Source organism: Festucalex cinctus, chromosome 1 (genome assembly GCF_051991245.1).
Source record: "Festucalex cinctus isolate MCC-2025b chromosome 1, RoL_Fcin_1.0, whole genome shotgun sequence".
Lineage (NCBI taxonomy): Eukaryota > Metazoa > Chordata > Actinopteri > Syngnathiformes > Syngnathidae > Festucalex > Festucalex cinctus.
The window spans coordinates 41,584,259-41,604,392 of record NC_135411.1 but is presented as its reverse complement, the minus strand read 5'-3'; the positions used below and the strand labels follow the sequence as shown (position 1 = coordinate 41,604,392).

The 20,134-nt window shown below is 39.5% G+C and overlaps 1 protein-coding gene across 2 annotated transcripts in view; it reads left to right on the top strand.

Moving 5' to 3' along the window:
• LOC144029364 (voltage-gated potassium channel KCNC1-like) overlaps positions 1-13,264 on the top strand; it is a 59,237-nt gene extending 45,973 nt beyond the window's left edge. Inside the window, exons 4-5 of one of the 2 annotated variants that reach the window (XM_077535718.1) lie at positions 2,986-3,198; positions 11,418-13,264. In XM_077535718.1, coding sequence (XP_077391844.1) covers positions 2,986-3,198; positions 11,418-11,461 — 257 coding nt within the window. In that variant the 3' untranslated portion in view covers positions 11,462-13,264. Of the gene's footprint in view, positions 1-2,985; positions 3,199-8,799; positions 11,042-11,417 lie in introns of those variants that run through there. The other variant, XM_077535717.1, reaches the window with a different exon arrangement.
• Positions 13,265-20,134: the final 6,870 nt, after the last annotated feature.

Below are 20,134 nucleotides of genomic sequence, written 5' to 3'. Positions count from 1 at the left end.
CATCCATCTTCTTAACCGCTTGCTCCTCACAAGGGTCGCGGGGGTGCTGGAGCCTATCCCAGCTGGCTTCGGGCAGTAGGCGGGGTACACCCTGAACTGGTTGCCAGCCAATCACAGGTAAATAAGCTTAATAAATTAATAACACAAGAAGTAGGTAAGTGAATCCTTAAATAAAATAAATATCAAATTAACAACACAAAATACAGAAGGCACCAAAAAACACTGAAACAATGGTGAGTCTCATGCTGAGTCAAAAGCCAAAGAATACAGATGTGTTTAAGGCAGGTTTTAAAAGTGGATCAAGAAGGAGGTTGCCGAATATTTAACGGAAGGTCATTCCAAAATCTATGAGGAAAGGTTGGTTTAAAAGCTCACTAATGTTTCTAGAGAGAAAAATAATGTGCTGCTTATCAAAGTTAATTTTAAGGTAAACAAATGGATTGTTAATGATAAATAAAAACTAGTTGGTTGATCATTATTAAGTGAAAATATATTTTTATCGTCTTCTGCATTCATAATTGTTTTTTTCACTAAGCTAAAATGTTGCTTTTATTTTCTCCGAATACCTGATTATTTAATAGAATTTTCCATAGGATATTTGAATACCAACATATTCGATCGCTGCAGGCCTATAGGGGACCGCAACCCGCAGCGCTATACTGATTCATATATAGCAGAGATGGGTAATGAAAGAGAGGATCTGACACCTGTGGTAGACTGACCATTGGGAATTTCATGAGTTGCCCAAATGCCCAGTCCATTTTCCGGCCATTGGTCGGTTGCCCCAGTCGATAAATATTAATCCTTGAAGATGCTTTGTCAGGCTTTTGCTGCAGGCAGCTTCACATATTCCTTGTTTGTGTATATTGATGCCCTCACCCTTCAAATATATCTCTTGTAACACCAGTCATGGAACTTTTCTGACTTACTTCATTGGCAACATATGGCGCTTTTCCACCGCACCGGTTCCACACCGAAGCGGCATTTTTTGTCCCCGGATGTTAGTGTCTCCATGGGACTTTTTCGGGGTCGAGCGGTTCTGTTGTAACCGCTGTTCAGAACCCTTTCAGCAGTGGTTCTGCAGCGCTGTTGATTGGGGGACGAGAGGGGCTGTCATCTGATTGGCCGACAGCAATGCAACAAGCAACGCTGTGGCGCACGTCTATTTCCTTGTTTTACGCGAGAAAAGCAAAGGCGCCCGCCGGTTTTGGTCAAAGTAATAAAATTACAGTATATACAATAAATATAATAATGTTTTACAACAACGCTGAACAATATTTACAATTTAAAAGGTACTTGAGGATGGATTTGTACTGCTTGTGGTTTAAAAAAAAATTGCGAGTGCACAAACATGGCTCGTGGTGTGTTCCCATTCACTTGAAGGAGAGCTCTCCATTCAGAAATAGCTTTGCGAGCCGCTCGTGAATCGCAATATTTCATCCATGATGGTCCATATTCAATTGTAAATATCGTTTAATGTTGGAGTGACTTGCCACTTGTGAAATGTTATGGCAGAGCCGCACGCACTGGGTGGGGAATGCAAGCTTGGCTTGGACAGTTCAAATGATACAGATAAAAACGGTAGGGGAACATCGGCCGAGGAGCGGGTGAAAAAAAAAAAAAACAAGTACTGACTTTTACGAGCTAAACAAAATATTGTTCACATGAGTTAAGTTATACGAAATTGTTGACTTGTTTTGATAGCCACTGCTGTTGCAGGCAAACCTTGTGTTACAATGAAATATTTTGCAAATATATCGGTTGCGTATGCCTAAGGTCATGCTGTACCTCCACAAAAAAAATGGTGCAACCAAATCCTGTGTTGAGCGACCAATTAAAAATGTTACTCGCAAAAAGTTAGTGTCGAGCCCTGCTAATGCAATTGACTCAATCGTGTTATTGATGATGTGATGGCCAACAGAGATGATAAAATGAGTTGTGAGGTGCATTGAGCTTTAATCTCGGCTTCCATTCAGAGAGAAAGTAGGCAGTATTTCACAATGTAGATAATAAGGACTATAAACAGATAATAATGACCTTAAACTGAATGTGAAAGTAAGTTAATGCCTTATTAAGTCAAATACATTTTATATCCTTGAATGGCTGAGTCAGTGGCCTGTTTTCATTGCAAGAGAGACGAGCATTGCTTTTACTGATGGAGGACACAAGTGGGACCAGTATGACCAACAAACAAGAAGCGAGTGAATTGAAGTGAGGTTGGCTGCAGCGAAGGGCTGGCAAAACATCAAGGAGGAAATTCTGATTTTAGTGATCTCCATGGGCCCCAGTCATAAAATGCAAAAGATTTTCTTTCAATTTTATTTTAAACTGCCTCACAGTCAAAAGGACTGGGTTCAAATCAATGTTTCAAATACATTTTTGAACACTCATAAATTATTGCCAGATGTCTACACTACAAGCACATCTTTATTGTTTTACTTCTATTTTACTTGTCAAAGCTCCGGACTGCGGCTTTGGATGCCGTAGGGTGACAACGATGCAACACAGTGGCATCAACTCAGAAAGGCTCGCTAAAATTTTTCACCACAAGCTTCACTATTTCATTCACTAAACCATATGGAATTGCACAGTACATATGGTCAAATATTGTTGTAAAACAAAATATCTATATGTGTACTCTCTCTACTTTATTTTTATGACTCTGTCTCGCTCACTTAAACCAGGAAATGGGCATGTGCAGCAAGTAGCAACCTACAAATGCTCTCAATCTGTCAACCAATCAGATAACCTTGCTTGGCCTCCGTTTTAGAACCGCTTCAGCAGAGGTTCTGAAAAGTGGTTCCGAAAAGTGTAATTGAAAAGCAACCACTCAGGGCAGAGTGAGGACGTTCCTGTGTGGAACGGGTACACTAGAGAAGCAACTTATGTTAACACCTTGATTCTTATTGCAGTTTGACATTTTTGTGTTTGTGCTCTCAATTGGCATATTCTCTCTTTTTCTACCTATTCATTTCCTTCCCCCAGATTCCAAGCAAAATGGTGATGCAGCAGCCAATGCAGCAGCATTGGCTAATGAAGACTGTCCGACCATTGACCAGGTTTTGGGGGATGAGCGTAGCCCAGCCATTGGGGGACACGGTTCCACCACCAGCCGCGAACGCTACCCACACGATCGGGCCTGCTTTCTATTGAGTGCTGGGGAATTCCAGCGTACAACAGATGGCAACGTTCGAAAAGGTAGGAGCAGCAAGTGGCTTTAGGAAAAGCAGGATTTGACAAAAGTTGACGAAGCAGAGCGTCGTTTCTTGGCCCATAGGGATCTATTTTCGTAAGAAGTGCATTTACAGTGGGTCAGATCCTGGTTTTCGTGCCAAAGTTCTTACTATAATATTGCTATGAAATTCATGTTGTAAATAGGCTTACAGTGACAAGCTTCATTGTTCAATACTCTTTAATTTTACATCATTAATTTATTTGAATTTTATGGAATTTTATTTCTACTTCCTGCAATTTGTAATGCAATTTTATTTCCTGTTTTCTACCTCAATTCAAATTCAGGAATTGAAATGGAATTTAGGGGTCGTTCTCAATTCATTTGTTAATTTTGGCCAGCCCTGGAAGTCACATGCACTATTTTTATACTTGGCAAGTATTTCACTAGCTCCCATAGTATTGTGCTTTCAAATTAAAATATGTTCAATTTCACAAAAGCATGATAAACATTAACCCAGGTTTATAGTACTGATAGGCTCGATGTGATATGTTAAAATAGCTCAGAGAATAATATAGAGGGTCACAAATACAGTACGTTATCATAATGCATGCCAGAAGGTTTTCAAATCCTCCTGTTATGTTGTGAGACAAATTGACCCATTTCGAAAATCCAGATAAAGAAAAAAATCAAGTTAGGTTCAACTTTGGTCTGCTGGCCTTCGTTTTTTAATTTTCTTGTTTTAATTATTTAATGCATTTACTTATACTTAATACTTATGTGGTATTATTTGATGATTAATATCATATGGGCAATTTTGCAGAAAACACCATAAAAAAAAAGGTGCATCCAAAGTCAGTTTGAAGCTGTTCCTGAACCATTTGGAGTATTGGCATAGTATATATTTTTTTAAGAATGTTTGCCCGCCAGAGACCAGCCGCATGTACAACAGAACAGGTTACATTGACCTATGAACATTGTTAAGAAACACAACAGGAGGGCTACGATATTCACAATGCTTTTATATTGTCATCACATTTTCACTGAACAAAAAGGTTCCGTCCATTCACATGGTGATGAGGACACAATATCAGCAGTAACTTTGGCTTCAGGAGCCTTCTCAAGGATACTTTAACACATCTGCAAGAGAACTGCAAATTGAACATTCAACCGTCACATGAGAGAGAATAAATTGTGTACCTGAACCAAGACAACTATTCTTAATTCTCCTGGCGTGTATCTCACTTCTATTAACATCAGTGCCTTTAAACTCATTGTCTATTCATATCCTCACTTTCCATGCAAAATGTACTGCTCCACTACTTTTTGGAACAGTATTGATAAATTGTGTTCCCACCTTCTAGTATTCAGTGACAGCGAACGGAGCAGGTTCATGGCTTGGCATTGTTAAAATAAAAATAATTCTTTCGAAATACAAACAAGGATGTTTGTTTGTTTGTTCGTTCGTTTCTTTCTTGAACATATACATATAACATAACAACAAATAAACATAAACAAGTGACAAATGAAAATTTAAAGAAAGAAGAAACTCATAGAAATCATTTGTGATGTTTACATGTCCAAAAGGAGTCTTATCGAGTCTTGCCCGACTGTAAACTATTTTTTGATGAAAGCACTGAGCCCAAGTTCACATCCTAACAGTTAATGGGAAAAGAAAGAAAGAAAGAAAGAAAGAAAGAAAGAAAGAAAGAAAGAAATAATAGTAACCCAAACAATAGTACAGTACATGCGAGGTCCCATATTGTCAAATAACCCTTCTAGAATGTTTATAGTGACACTTGATGGTCAGTCATCTCATCAAAGTGCAATCATTTGATGTCATCTTTCTAAATGTACAACTTTTTGAACTCAACACATGAACTGTATTATTAAAACGTTACTGTCTTGTAATGATCAATTTCCATTTCATACGGAGAGACATCAGGAAAAAAAAATCTTGTCATAATCATAAATAATAAATGCACACAATCCATTGGGTGGTTAATTCCAGGCGGATCAGTTTTTCTATAACTGCTCAATGTAGAAATTTGCTGAAAAATATCTTCACAATAGCCTTCTTATTTGTGACTCAACCGTCTTCCAACTTGCAGATTAACACCTTTTCACAATGGGTACTCCGCCTCTTGCCAATATTTTCACACTGGTTTCGGGTTTGGATTTCCCGCCCTCTGTCTGTGGATGTGACGTGCGCATTGTGTATGTAAAGAAGGGAGTGTGCAGTTTCATTTTTCATCCACACATGGCAGTAGCAATTCAAAATTAAATTCCCTGCATTGAGCAACTCTAAGGTGTTTATTCAAACGGAATCAAACCACATGACACCATTAAACATAATACAAAAAATAATTTGGTCAAAATAAACACAAAATCACTTACATTTCGTGCTATTATCCACTTTCCAACACGCAAATGCATCTACAGTCTCTCTCTCTCTCTCTCTCTCTCTCTCTCTCTCTCTCTCTCTCTCTCTCTCTCTCTCTCTCTCTCGCTCTCACACACATAAACGCACGCGCACACGTGCAGTCAACATGTTTTTATGGTTAGGTGTGTAGAGGACTGTTCATTTGCTTACAGCAGTACTGCAGTACATGCTTCCTGAAGGTAATGGGTTCAGGGAGGGTATTCCGGGTTCAGGGTTTTAAAGTCCAAGATTGCATGTTGTTGTGCGTTGTTCTGTTCCTGTTTAACTCTTTCGGCTGTGTCCAGTCACGTATTTGTACAAAGTATGTTGGTTGGTTGTCGTCCTGGTTACATGAGCCATCTGTTGTTTTGTTTTGTTTTTGTTCAGCCTTTTTTTTTTCTTTTCTCTTGTTTCCTATGTTGGTTCATCTCTGTATGTGTCCCTTTTTTCAGCCGTCTACCCCTCATCCTGCTCCTCCTCCTCCTCAAACCCTGTCTCTTCTCACTCTGGTACCTTCAGACAGGGGCGCCAAAAACATACCAAAGTGTTGTGATTTTTTTATTTTTTTTTGTAAAAACAAAAGAAAATTATACATCAATAAAACATTCTTATGTTATTGTTGTAGTTACTGCAGCATAGTTGTGATTTATTATGAACAATCTAAAAATAATAATAATAATAATAATAATAATAATAATAATAGCAATAATAATAATAATGATAATGATAATGATAATAATAATAATAATAACTATTATTATTATTGTTGTTACATTATTATTATTAATACAGTGACAACCAAATTAATCCTTATGATCGGTGCCAGAGTGAAAGTGGCCAATTTGCACTGGTTGGCACATTGTTGTGCCAGGCCAGTGAGAGCTGGCAGTTGATTGGTTGGTCTTCTCTTCTCTGTCTCCTCTGGAACTGAGCCCAGAACAGTTTTTACATCACAGTCTTCTGAGAGCACTGCCTATTTTACTGAGTACTGCAGTCCAAAATTACATTACAGAGTCTGGCTGGATTTTACTGGGAACCATTTTGATTTAAACCCAAATATAAACAGCATTACATTTACTACCGATTGATGTCACATGGTGCTTTGCTGCCCTCAAACACTTATTTCTGATCGCTTGGGTGATTCAGTGTTCTGTAGTTGGCGTGTTAAACAAAGCACATATTTCAAGTGTTGGGCGCCACGGTGGATGAGTGGTTAGCACGTCCGACTCCCAGTATTGAGGACACAAGATCGTGTCCAGGCTAATTGGGCGCTCCAAATTGTCCCTAGGTGTGTTTGTGAGTGTGGATGGTTGTTTGTCTCTGTGTACCCTGCGATTGGCTGGCAACCAGTTCAAGGTGTGTACCCCGCCTACTGCCCGTAGCCTGGAATAGGCTCTAGCACCCCCCATGACCCTCGTGAGGAATGAGCGGTTAAGAAAATGGATGGATGGATTTCAATTGTTACATTAATCAAAATTCAGTTGGTTGCAAATCCGAAAGATACATTTTTCTCCAAACATAAAAAAAGATGGAGAACAGTAATTAGGAACTACAACGAGTTTTCTTGGCTAGCATAGCATACATACTGATATTTTATATCCTAATCCTTCAATTAATTTTGAAAACATCTCGGAAACTACACCATTATTCCTGGCATTATCTGTGGTTGCATAAAACAAAAACATGTTGTTTTTTTTTATACTTTTTAATTGACCGGTCATCCTTCCAGGGTGTACGTCCCATGGTAAGGATAGGCTCCAGCTTTTCAGTCATCCATAACACGATGGTCAGTTTTATGATAAACTATTTATTGGCTGCAAAAGCAGTCATAGTATTGTCCTATATTTCATACATTCTAACATTTTCTTGCAGCCCCAATGCTACTCTTTACTCAACAATTTTAAGCGGGACATCGTAAGACTGAAGTATTTAAATTCCATCTGACATTACTTGAATGAATGGATTGCACATGCACAAGCACAGAGCAACAAAGTTGACGTAACACTTGTACAGTGATCATGTGATTGACTAAGAGTTCAGTTCAATTCAGTTGACTTCAGGTAGTAGCTGTGCGTATTTCAACACGCGCACAATCAAGGATTGAAGGCATTCTCCAAGGCCCCGCCCACGGCGGCCAACTTTACTTCATGCCAGCAAGTGCAGATCTTCTCGCAGTTCCTTTTAAATGAACTTTGCATCTGCCAATCTACTACATCTACATACGCGACCACACAGCTCTGTCACTTCACTGAATTCAAAGGGAATTAGCGGTGCCGCTTTGATTGGCCAGGAACCACCTGTGTTATAGATGTTATGGTAATAATACACCTTCAAACAATATGTACTACTAATTTAACACACTGAACAGCAACACAGACAGACATAACACACCCATGCATATCCGTGGCTTGACCAGCAAGCTCGACATGCTAACTCTACTCAAATGTGTTGAGATTTGAATTTCAGGACTACATAGTACCCACTCATCCACTGTTCCTTAAATACAGTGGAAGCAATATAGACGTAACATTTGCCATTTGCAGTGCTGTCATTACTAAATCTGTGTTTGTAATTCTGTGTGAGCTCAGTTCCAGATGACTTACCCATGCATATGTTGCTCGCCACCGTTGTTGTTCTTAAGTGAGCCACTGCTACAGTACAAGCACCACTAGATGCTTTGGGAAGAGTGTGATCTCTTGTAGAGATGCACCCCAAAAAAAAGACAAAAAATACATTATTGAATTTTCAAAAACAGTAGATTTGTATGAAACAATTGTATGGTCCCTTGGACACAGATGTGCGACACAAATGGATGTGTTCAAGGGATATTGTGGCAACAGATTTTTGTAACCCATGTTTCTGTTTTGTCCTGTGTCTGTCCGTCCATCTATTTGTCCCTCTGTCTACCTGTCTGTCTGTTCCAACTTCCTCCTTTGGTCTAAACTATTTCATTTCGTTTGGGCTGGTTTTGTTTGTTTGTTTTTTATCTTAACAAATGCTTGTTGGTAAACAAATGGCTTATATTTGCTGTTTCGAATGTGTGCTTCATAAATATATTTAACATCTGTTTACTTTCAAATTTACATTGCAATCCCATAACACACATCGCTTACATTACTACTTTGTCATGAAAACATGAATGTGCATTGTGGTCGACATCTTTCTCTTTTTTGTCCTTTGACCTGTGCATCTCATGGTTATGTAGCCACAGGTTATGAGAAATCCCGCAGCCTAAATAACATCTCCGGGATGACGGGTGCCCCGCTGCGCCTCACCCCTATCACCAACTCCACCTTTGAGCCGTTCGAGCCACCTGGCCTCAGGCGATGCCACTCCCCCATCCCCTCCATCTTGTAGCTCACAAGGAACACACAAAAATACAGTACATTTAGATTTGTGCAGTGATAAAACAACAAAAACCAAAAAACAACGCCACACATGGACGGTGTACCTTGTGTACACCTTATCCATCTCAGCTACACAATTGTAAAGATACAAACTGAAATTGAATTACAGTTGTGCAGAATACAGATCATTTGAATAAATATCCATGTCCTAAAATGACTCAAAACCCTCCAGAATATAGTGAGATTAATTATTATCTGCCTGACGAGCAAGGACAGATGCAAAGTTTAGTTTAGGTTTATTCTGTATAATAGCTCGGTTAGCTTTCTCGTGCTACTTCTTGCCTCTCAGTCAATTGCAACTGCACTTGCATTGCTTTCTGATGTCTTTACATTTCACTTGGTTATAAGAAGATGAGAAGTTAAATCTTGATGAACACCACCAAAATAACGCTAGTCTGACAACAGCAGGACTGAATTGTCCTATAGGTGGAGATTTTGTCTGACTCTAATACAGTTCCTTATATAGCCCTAATGAATGCATTTACCAACAGAGCAGTGGAATAGTGTACTGGTAGCATATTCTACACAAAACAGGTACTGGTATGTCTTCCAACATACAGTTTGTGGAGAAGTACTTTGGGTTCACTTGGATTTTCCTCAGTGCAAATCCAAACTGTTCCAAAAGCACCATGTTTGCAGGCTTACCAGCACTTTTGCACCAGAGCTACGTTATCAAATCAAATTAAATCAGTCAATCGAATCAAACTTGGATATACGGTCCTTTGCTGTAGAAGCTGAAAACTGTCTACTCAAACATATGTCCAAGTTTCATTTTATTATATTGTCCCTTGAGCAGATATGTTCAATTGTTTGAAAAATATGAGGGATAGACAAACATTTTGAGATGTTCTATTTGTTAATGTTGAGAATGACCTTAGACATGAACTAAACCCCATAATTTACGCATACAGATTAAAAAAAAACACACACACGCAAAACTCCAGCATGTGTTTTTATGTAATAACAGGAAAAAAAATAATATATATCTACCAGTAGATTGAAAAAAAAAAAAAAAGCGGTTTTAGGCAAAAAGCATTTCAGAAAATGAAACTGGCACTTCTGCACCTTGGATGTTAAATGAAAGCCAAACTATTAGATGCACGCGGCACCGTTTTTGTTCTTACTTAGTCGAGGCAAGATTATGAAAGAGAGTCCAAATATTTGCATTGTTTCCTGCAATATAAAATAAATACAATATACGCGCTTTCTCCTGCTTCCAACTCAAGCCTCACCCTCAAGCGCAATAAACATACAAGTCACATTGGCAGGAGAAATGGAAAAATATCGTAAGAAATGTGTCATTAATTGTGAAAAGACTCTGAACATGGGGACTTGTTGTAGTCGGTTTGGAAATATTTGGAAAAAAATAATGTAATCTACTTTCATTTTCATCCTCTTTGGTAGTTCCAGTAATTCCAGATTCTTTTAGATGCTCTTTAGACCTCATAAAGGTGTTACAATAAACCTACATCAGAAATGCAAATTACTCATTGTCGTTTTTTTGTCCACCAAGTGTAGCTTTTACATACTAAAGCTTTGAATTTATATTTGAATCAAATCATCGTAGCCTCCCTGTTTTCCATTTGCTGTTATTAATGTGTAAGTGCTCTTTTGTTGATACACAAAGTTTCAGCCATCAATGTCGGATGATACGCCTTTTCATAGTGGGATCGTAACATTTGCGGGATTGATGTCAAACTACAAATGGTCATCCATACAGGAGGTCAGCTACCTTTATGAGTCACAAGCCTTTCGTTTTGGCAATCACTGTCATTGAAAAGTGCGGGATGCCTGGGGAGCAAAGTTGCTGCATCACCGCCCACATGCTCCCCATGTGCACATGACATCTCAGTAGAAGACTGAGCTGCATTGTTGACATGTGAAGGATCTTTTGATTGAGTTGTCATAAATGTCAAGTGTTCTAGATGTCACTTCTTGTGAAATTTGCATGAGCAAATGGAAGAATGAAAAGCATGTTTTCAGGTTTTGTTTCTCCATAAATAGTTTTTGAAAAGAAGAAAACAAAAAAAGCTGCAAGTGAAAAGGAGCTTCAAATAAAATATCATGCAACTATTCTGTTGTTCGATTCTAATTTTCCTGTAAGACAATAACGACAGACTCAAATAGCAATTCTTCCCAATTTGGCTCCACTTTTGATTTGAGGTGACAAGCGTAGTAACTCTGCAGCTCAGCCCATATACGAGAATTCCATCTCATCGCTCATCACCACCAACAGCGGTACAACTTTGCACTGACTCCAGTGTGATTTGGCTGTCAGTGGCAATATTTTTAGTTTACGCCCTTGTTTGGCTTCTCTTTCTTTCCCTCTTGTAACCCTCATGAACTCCCCCCCTACCCCACCCCCGCCCCCCCCTCTTCTGGCCATCCATCTCTTGTCTCGGCTGTGGCAATTCAGTAGGAGGCACCGTAAACGGCTACTGGAGCGACAGCCCGTGGTAGAGGAGCAATGGACAAAAGCAACACGCCACGTGGGAGGAGCTTGAAAAAGGGACAGCATTCAACATCTGAATATGCAAAGTAGATAAAGGAGTGCGCTGTCTGATGTTTGAGGTTGTGTTCTGACGCAACCGGTGTGCACATGAATGCGTGTGCGTGCGTGTCTGTGTGTGTTCACATGTGCACATGCCATCTACCTCTGCACAGATGCACAAATGTCAACTTTTTGAGATGAGGATGAAATCCTGCAAAGTCTGTATTTATTGTTTGCATCTTTTTGTCGTTGTGTGTTTCACATGACTTTATTTTCTCCAAAATGGGAGACCTGTTTCTCTGATTTCTCATATAATGCATTGCGATTGACATGGTTTATTTAATACTGATTATTAATGTAAATGGCCTTAGGTTAGACCATTCATTATGTTGTTGTACTCAGATTTCCTTCCGTGTTACATTGACCGAGAACTTCCAGCCATTAGTCTATTACCTAAATTTTACTCCACATGTGAGGCTTATGAGGACTTAAAGTTAATAAATATAAGTACGTCTGTCAGAAATATAAAATAGTAACTGTGACAAAACGTATCCTGAAAAAGTATTTTCCTGTTAATATATCATTTATACTTTTATGCTTGATGTTCTGATCACCTAATTAGAAGCTTTCCTGACAAGAAAAGGTTAAAAAAAAATTTTTTACAGGAAAATTAGTTATGTTTTATCAAATGTGCTTATTTTCGTTCTGGGCAAGATGGAGTGATAAGGAGATCAATATTTGTCTTAAGTGCTAAAAAGTCGAGCCAGACATTAGAAAAGCTTTCTAGCCCATGATTGATTTTCTCCTGATTGTGCACCAATAAGACAAATGTATAGCAAAGTGTTCATCAGGCAAAATTTCTGAACTTTTTCGAGTCAAGCTTGCAGTTTCTTTCAGCATAACTTACTGTGTAAGATAGATCCCTGGCTCTCGTTTTTGCACAGACGCTTTGGATTGATTTCTCATTATGCCATGAAGGAAAACAAACAGGCTTACTTGGAAAAATGTCTTGCATAGTGGGACTTTCTGATGAAAGGTGTGGGAATATTGTGGCAAGTTCTAAGAAGTGTATAGCCAATACTGTACATGCCAACGTTTTGTACCTGCACAAATGCCGACCTGCATAACTATGTCAGTGTTGACTGGGGCCTGATTCAGTCAATTCAAGGCAGCTTTAACATGGACTGATTGAAATGAAATTTGGTCATGCAGGGTTTTATGGTTTTATGTTCATTGCATTACGTGGACATGTTCGGCAACTGCTTCCATTTTTCCAGAGGAATATAATGATTTTTATTTTTATTTATTTATTTATTTTTTAAATAGAATCATTTTTGGTTCCTGACAAATATGTCACTTACTGTACATGGCATGGATGTGCACACACAGAGACACACACATCAAGACCCATTTCCCCAGTTTATACCTCTCACACGTCAACCTCCTATCGCCACTTCTTCACAATGTGTACAACTTATGTCATGGTCATGTACATAATTTGTAAAATGTGCATTGTAGTTATCTTTGCATGGATTTCCATTGCAAGCAATAAGAATTCTGGTATGAAAATAATGTGAGAGTGTTTGGTAGGATTTTAGTCTTGAGGTGATTAGAATTAGACTACCAGTTGTGTATGTGTGAATGTGTTTTGGCACATGCATATGCACTAACAAAAGCATGAAAAAAAAATCTCTTTGAATGCAAGAAGAGGCAGGACATGCTGACATTATGCATGCCAAAATGCTATGATGCTACTGGTCAATAAAGACCAAGCTAGGTACTGTAACGGGGCTGGGCAGGGTTGGGAAAGTTTATTTTTGCAGGATGGGGATGGGATACCTTTCTTAAGTCTTGTAGCAACTTTCCTATTCATTTTGAGAGACTTAACATGTTTAGCGTATGATTTCCCCTTTACTTCTGTGCTTCTTTTTCTTACAAAAAGCTTTTCTGAAAGCCATGTGTGTCCGATTTATGCAAAGACATGCAGTAAATATGCACGAATGCAATGATGGGAAAAAAACAAAAAACAAAAAAAACAAAAAAACATGCACACAATGTAGCTTCTTCTATTGAATGTTAGAATGTCTGCTCTTTTGCATGAAGGCCATTCTCCCAACCAAGAGATTGTCCCACCAAAGCTTACAGTGTTTTGTTTGTTTGTTTGTTTGTTTGTTTTGCTACATTATGTAGCATATCCTTCTGACACTTTAAACTGCTTGTTCAAGGGAGGTAAACATATACAATGTGGCAAATAAGAGATGAGGATCAGAAAATTGCATCTGACTTGGCTACAGAAACATTTTTAGTTTTTTAATGCCCCCATTTTAATTGAGTTTATTCCCTGTGTTTGAGTATTACCAAAAGAAATGTAATTTTTAAAGTGAGATCGGATGCAAATGGTTGAATTCGTTCATTTATTTATTTATTTATTTACAAATAGAGTCATACAATCACTGATTCCGATAATGCTTCACTAACACGTTGTTACTCAATAATGAGTGCCATTTTGTGTAAGTAGTAATGGAATGCATCACTATATATAATATAGTAGTCTGATTAAAATTATCACCCACAGACTTTAGGTGTTACCTTGTGACATAAAAGTTAGTAATATATACAACTGTCAAATGTTTATCTTCAGGCAAGACGTTTTCAGACAATTCCCAATAGACTGCAGAAGTGAATAACATGAGGCTCAAGTCATTGATCCACATTGGTCCACTGTTCCACAACCGGGATGAAAACCACACTGCTCCCTCCTCCTAAATCCGAGATGCGACTTCCCGTGGCTCTCCTCTCCAGCACCCCTAAATAGACCTTACCAGTGAGCCTGAGGAGTGTGATCCCTCTATAGTAGGAGCACACCCTCCAGTCCCCCTTCTTAAAATGGGGCACCACCACCAATCTGTCAATCCAGAGGCACTGTCTCCAATGTGCACACAATGTAGTAGAGGTGTGTCAACAATGACAGACCCACAACATTCATAGCCTTTAGGAACTCTGGGCGGATCTCATCCACCCCCAGGGCCTTGCCACCAACGAGCGTTCCAAACACCTCAGTAATCTCAGACCCAGAGATACGAGAGCCCACCTCAGAGTCCCCAGAATCTGCTTCCTCAAAGGAAGACGTGTCGTTGGAATTGAGGAGGTCTTTAAAGTATTCTCCCCACCGACTCACAACGTCCCGAGTCGAGGTCAGCAGCACCCCATCGCTAGACAAATTGTCAATGGTACACTCCTTTCCTCTTCTGAGACGCCGGACGGTGGACCAGAATTTCCTCAAAGCCGTCCGGAAGTCGTTTTCCAGGGTCCCACCAAACTCCTCTCATGTCTGAGTTTTTGCTTCAGCTACAGTTGCATTCCACTTGGCTAGCCGATACCTGTCAGCTGCCTCCGGAATCCCGCAGGCCAAAATAGCCAGATAGGATTCCTTCTTCAGCTTGATGGCATCCCTTACCGCTGGTGTACACCAGGATTGCCACCACAACAAGCACCGACCAACTTACGATCAAAGCTCTGATCGGGCGCCTCAACAATGGAGGTGTGGAACATGGCCCACTCTGACTCAAAGTCTCCGGCCTCCCCCAAGTTCTGCCGGTGGTGGGGGTTGAAAATCTTTCTGACGGGGGATTCTGCCAGACGATCGGCGCAAACCCTCACAATACGTTTGGGTCTGCCAGGTCTGACCGGCATCTACCGACACCATCGGAGCCAACACACCACCAGGTGGTGATCAGTTGACAGCTCCACTCCTCTCTTCACCCGAGTGTCCAAAACATGTGGCCGCAAATCCGATGACACGGCTACAAAGTCGATATTTGAACTGCAGCCTAGGGTGTCCTGGTGCCAAGTGAACATCGCCTTTATTATAGACAGTCCGTGACAAGCACATAAGTCCAATAACAGAGCACCACTCAGATTCTGATCGGGTGGGTCATTCCTCCCAATCACGCCCCTCCAGGTCTCACTGTCATTGCCCACATAAGTGTTGAAGGCCCCCAGCAGAACGAGGGAGTCCCCAGGAGAGTGGCTCCCAGCACACCAAGGACTCCAAAAAGGGTGGGTTACTCTGAGCTGCTGTTTGATGCATATGCACAAACAACAGTCAGGGTCCATCCCCCCACCTGAAGGCGGAGGGAGGATACCCTCTCGTCTAACGGGGTGAACCCCAACGTACTGGCGCCAAGCAGGGGGGCAATAAGTATGCCCACCCCTCCGCTGCGCCTCTCACCGTGGGCAACTCCAGAGTGGAAGAGAGTCCAGCCCCTTTCGAGAGGATTGGCACCAGAGCCCAAGTCGTGTGTAGAGGAGAGTCCGACTATTGTCAAAATTTATCTGCCTCACACACCAGCTAGGGCTCCTTCCCCACCAGAGAGGTGACGTTCTATGTCCCAAGAGCTATAGCTTCTTTAGCTGGGGATTGGACCGCCAAGGCCCCCGCCTTTGGTCGCCACCCAGCTCACTACGCACGCACCGACCCCTTTGGTCCAGCCTCCAGGTGGTGAGCCCATAGGAAGGGGGACCCATTTTGCCTTTTTGGGCTATGATATGCAGGGCCCCATGGGTGAAGGTCCGGCCACCAGGCGCTCGCCTTCGAGCCCTGCCTCCACGCCTGTCTCCGGAGGGGGGCCCCAGTGACCCGCGTCCGGCCAAGGGAAAATGAAGTCCAGGGGCTTAAAGTCCCAGACAACATAGCTCCTAGGATCATTAGGACATGCAAACCCCTTCACCACGATGAGGTGATGACTCACGGAATTGCTTTATTGTGTTGCAATATATGGCAATCTAGTTTAACTATCAACAATTACACCAAGTTGCTGCCCATGGCCATGCTCCCAATTATCAGTACTACCTAATATTAGAAATACTTAGCCTATCTTTACATCAGATGAAGAATTATCTTGTGCAGTTTTAGGGGCTATATGTGAAGGTTTTGGGTTCTAAATAATGTTGATGTTATCTTTTTTCCCCCTCAATGAATTCCTTCAAAAAATACCCACACACATTGTAAGTGTTTCCTCCCTTTTTTTCTTTTTCAAAATCAATCTACAACTCAGGTATCGCTTTGTACCCTCTTATTGTTGTCGTGTACATACACACACACACACACACACACACACACACACATATATATATATATATATATATATATATATATATATATATATATATATATATATATATATATATATATATATATATATATATATATATATATATATATATATATATATATATATATACACACATAACACACACACATACACAGTGAATGTGAAACATGGATGGATTCATAAGGGTTTTGCCTTTGGCAATGTTAAATTCCACACCCTTCTTTGTAAACCTTATTTGTCTGACTGTGTTTCTCCAAACCACTTATTTTCATAATTTACAGTGGATATAAAAAGTTTACACACTCCTGTTAACATGTCATGTTTTTGCAGTATATAAAAATGAAACAACCCTAGTTGGACTTTTTGGCCACAATTCCAAAAGGTGCAGTATGTTTGACATAAACACAACACTGCTCATAAACAAAAGAAAGCCATATCAACAGTAAACATAGTGGTGACATCATGCTTTTGGGGCTGTTTTTTTTTTTCAGCTGGAGATTAACAGTGCAAAAATAGCAGTCAAAACTAAAGGGTCACTCTACCAAAAAAAAAAAAAGATCATTTGGGTTATTCAAAGGAATTTTACATGGTGGCATGTGGCTGTGTACTGAGACCTATTTAACAGGAGTTTGAATGGGACAGGTTAATTCTCAACACAGCCATATCCCCATTTATAAGAGGGTGTGCACTTTTTCCACTTGTTTTCAGTTGAGTTTTACAGGTTATTGGTCAAATTAATGATGGATTACTTTTTTTTTTTTTAATGATTATTTTTGATCTTTTTTTTTTAACATCACAAAAACCTAGCGTATGAACAGGGGTGTGTAGACATTTTATGATCCACTGTAATTCTCCTTTGGTGAGATTTATGACCCACAAACTGTAAGCCTTTTGTTCACAATGAAACATCTGGCAGAAACAAAATAAGTACAATTTTACCACCTTGGTACAATTTCAGAGAGGAGCAACACAGAAGAAAAATCAGAGACCATAAGCGGCAATCATGTTTTGTATTTGGGGGGGGGGGGGGGGGGGGGATGTTTGATAAGATGTTTTCTAATTGCTCTGTCAACTGAGAGGAAACTGATGAAGACTGTCGAATGAGTGGTCACGATGGGGGAGGAAAGGAAGATGAAAGCAAAGTCACTTTTCCAAGTAAGCCAAGTATGATTGCGTTCTTTTAATGTTGTGTCTTTGAATTGGCTTATTGCTTCTGTTTGTTATACAGTCAAACCTCAGTTTTCGAACATAATCCGTTCCAGAAGGCTATTCTAAAAGCGAGTTGTGCGAAATCCGGAACAATTTTTCTCATTATAGTTAATGTAAATAATTTTAATCTGTTCCAAGTATAAAAATAACTTTTTCCAAATTTTTGTTTTTACTATTTTACATCATAAACTGCACTGTATACTGTTTACCATAAATAGAAAAGGGGAGAAATAGACACTGTTTTATTTAGATATCCTATCTAAAATGATGAAAAAAAAAAAAAAACATTTCTTTTTTAAATCCAATAGTTCTGTGCACTACTTTCCTCTTTTCTTCACCAGCTTTACCACTTGCACTAGCTTTCTTTGGACCCATGATTAGGGGCTAATACACGATGCAAAACCAAAAAAAAGATTTGCGTAAATAACAATGAACAGGTCTTCTCCAAACTAACTTTGAACACGAATGTGCTACGGAGGAAGCATCCTGGGCATTCGAGTTAACTCGGCTCCCGAGTAAATCGCGTTCAGGTATGCTCGGCTTTTTTTTCAGTTTGGTTGAGAGCCGAATTTTTGGACCACTTCTGAGACATAAAATTCTAAAATTTTCTGGTTGAAAACCGATTCGGTTGAGAACAGAAGCGTTCGAAACCTGAGGTTTGACTGTAATTGTGTAGCTCTTTTTCAGCCATCTTGCACATCTTACCAATTCAATTTATGTGAACTATGCATCGCCATTCAAGAATGTAGCATAAAGCATGCAGGTTTTATTTCAGCTACTAGTTTTTGTATCAAAATACAGAAACAACCAATCACAGCTCACCTGTGGAACTCTGAAAAAAAGGAATTCTGAAGACAGCATTAGTTTTAAAAAGGCAGAGGAGAAAAATCCGACACTGTATATCCAAAAATCAAATCATGGTGAACTATACCTTTTTAAGATTTTTTTTTTTTTTTTTTTTTTTTTTTTTTTTATAATATGGTGCTGTCGCATTATGAAACCAATGGGGAAAAAAATTCCTCTGACATCTTAAACTTTTCATATTTTTTGTCTCTCTTTTAGGGCTGGGTTCCTAAACAGTCTCTACCAGACAAGTGATTCATTCATAAATGTGGGAGGGGGAACAGGAGTGGAAGATGCCGAAATCATCACTTTCAGATCTGATACTGACTTCCATCTACGTGACTGCAGTATGAATTTAATTAATTAAATTTAACAATGTTCCTTATGTGCGAGAATTAAGGCAGTTCTATTTTCCTTCTATTAACTTTGACAAGGCCTTGGACTAAACCATGTAACAAATGTGATCTATTCAGTGATGCTGAATTGTATTTCCTGGAGATGTCCATTTTAGCATTTCAAAGTACTATGCAAGGTACAAGGGCTGGGTCAGAGTGCTGGTGGTCGTCCCTGCAGGCTTCTCTGTTTAGCCCTCCAGGATGGTCTCGACTCACACATATCAGAAACATCAGCCACAGTTAGAACATGATGGCAATTTTCCAGAGGACAACCTGGGACTAGAAATGTATCACCTTTCATGGATAGATCTGCTCTCATGCTTAACAAGAAGATATTTTGTCATCAAATTAACCCAAAGACATTTAGATGTATAAGAGATTACAACAAAAAAGAAAATGGGTGTTGCTAGAATAGCGACCCCTGTGTATCCTGAAGTTTTACAATATTGACCTGTTATGTCTCAGCCTTGCTCCTGCGCCTTTCTAGCTGATCTGTATGGCATAACTGAAAGTGAATGCAATACTGAAAAAAATGTATCAAAACAATGAATGGAATGGACTCAACTAAAAAACAAAAAACAAACAAACAGCTAAATTAATTTGTGCTTAGTGGCAATGGAGAGGTAGCCTCCATCATCACCATCAAAGCTATTTTATGTTTTCCCAAGATCAAGATCATTCATCATCATCAACATCCCTGGCAATAAATTCCTGAAAATATGTGACGGATGAAAAAATGCCCATAGTCGAACACTGCACACCTCAGGGGAAATGTGTTGAGAAACGGAAGCCAAGAAAGTATTTATTCAAGCCGGGGCTTTTGTGTAATATTTGGAAGGCAGCGTGGCAACTGAATATTTGTTAAAAAGCATGGATATTTTTGCATGACCTCTGCAAGCCATTCTGATTAGTTCTATGCATAATAGTATGGAAACCAATGAATGAATGGTGGGTTCGTTTTGCAAATACATTAGAAACTATTTTTGCTACTGTCAAAACCAACCCTCTATGTGCAACTGTTATTTGTTACCCTATATATCTTTCCACCCTGCTTCAGTCACTTATTTCACTAAATAAAATA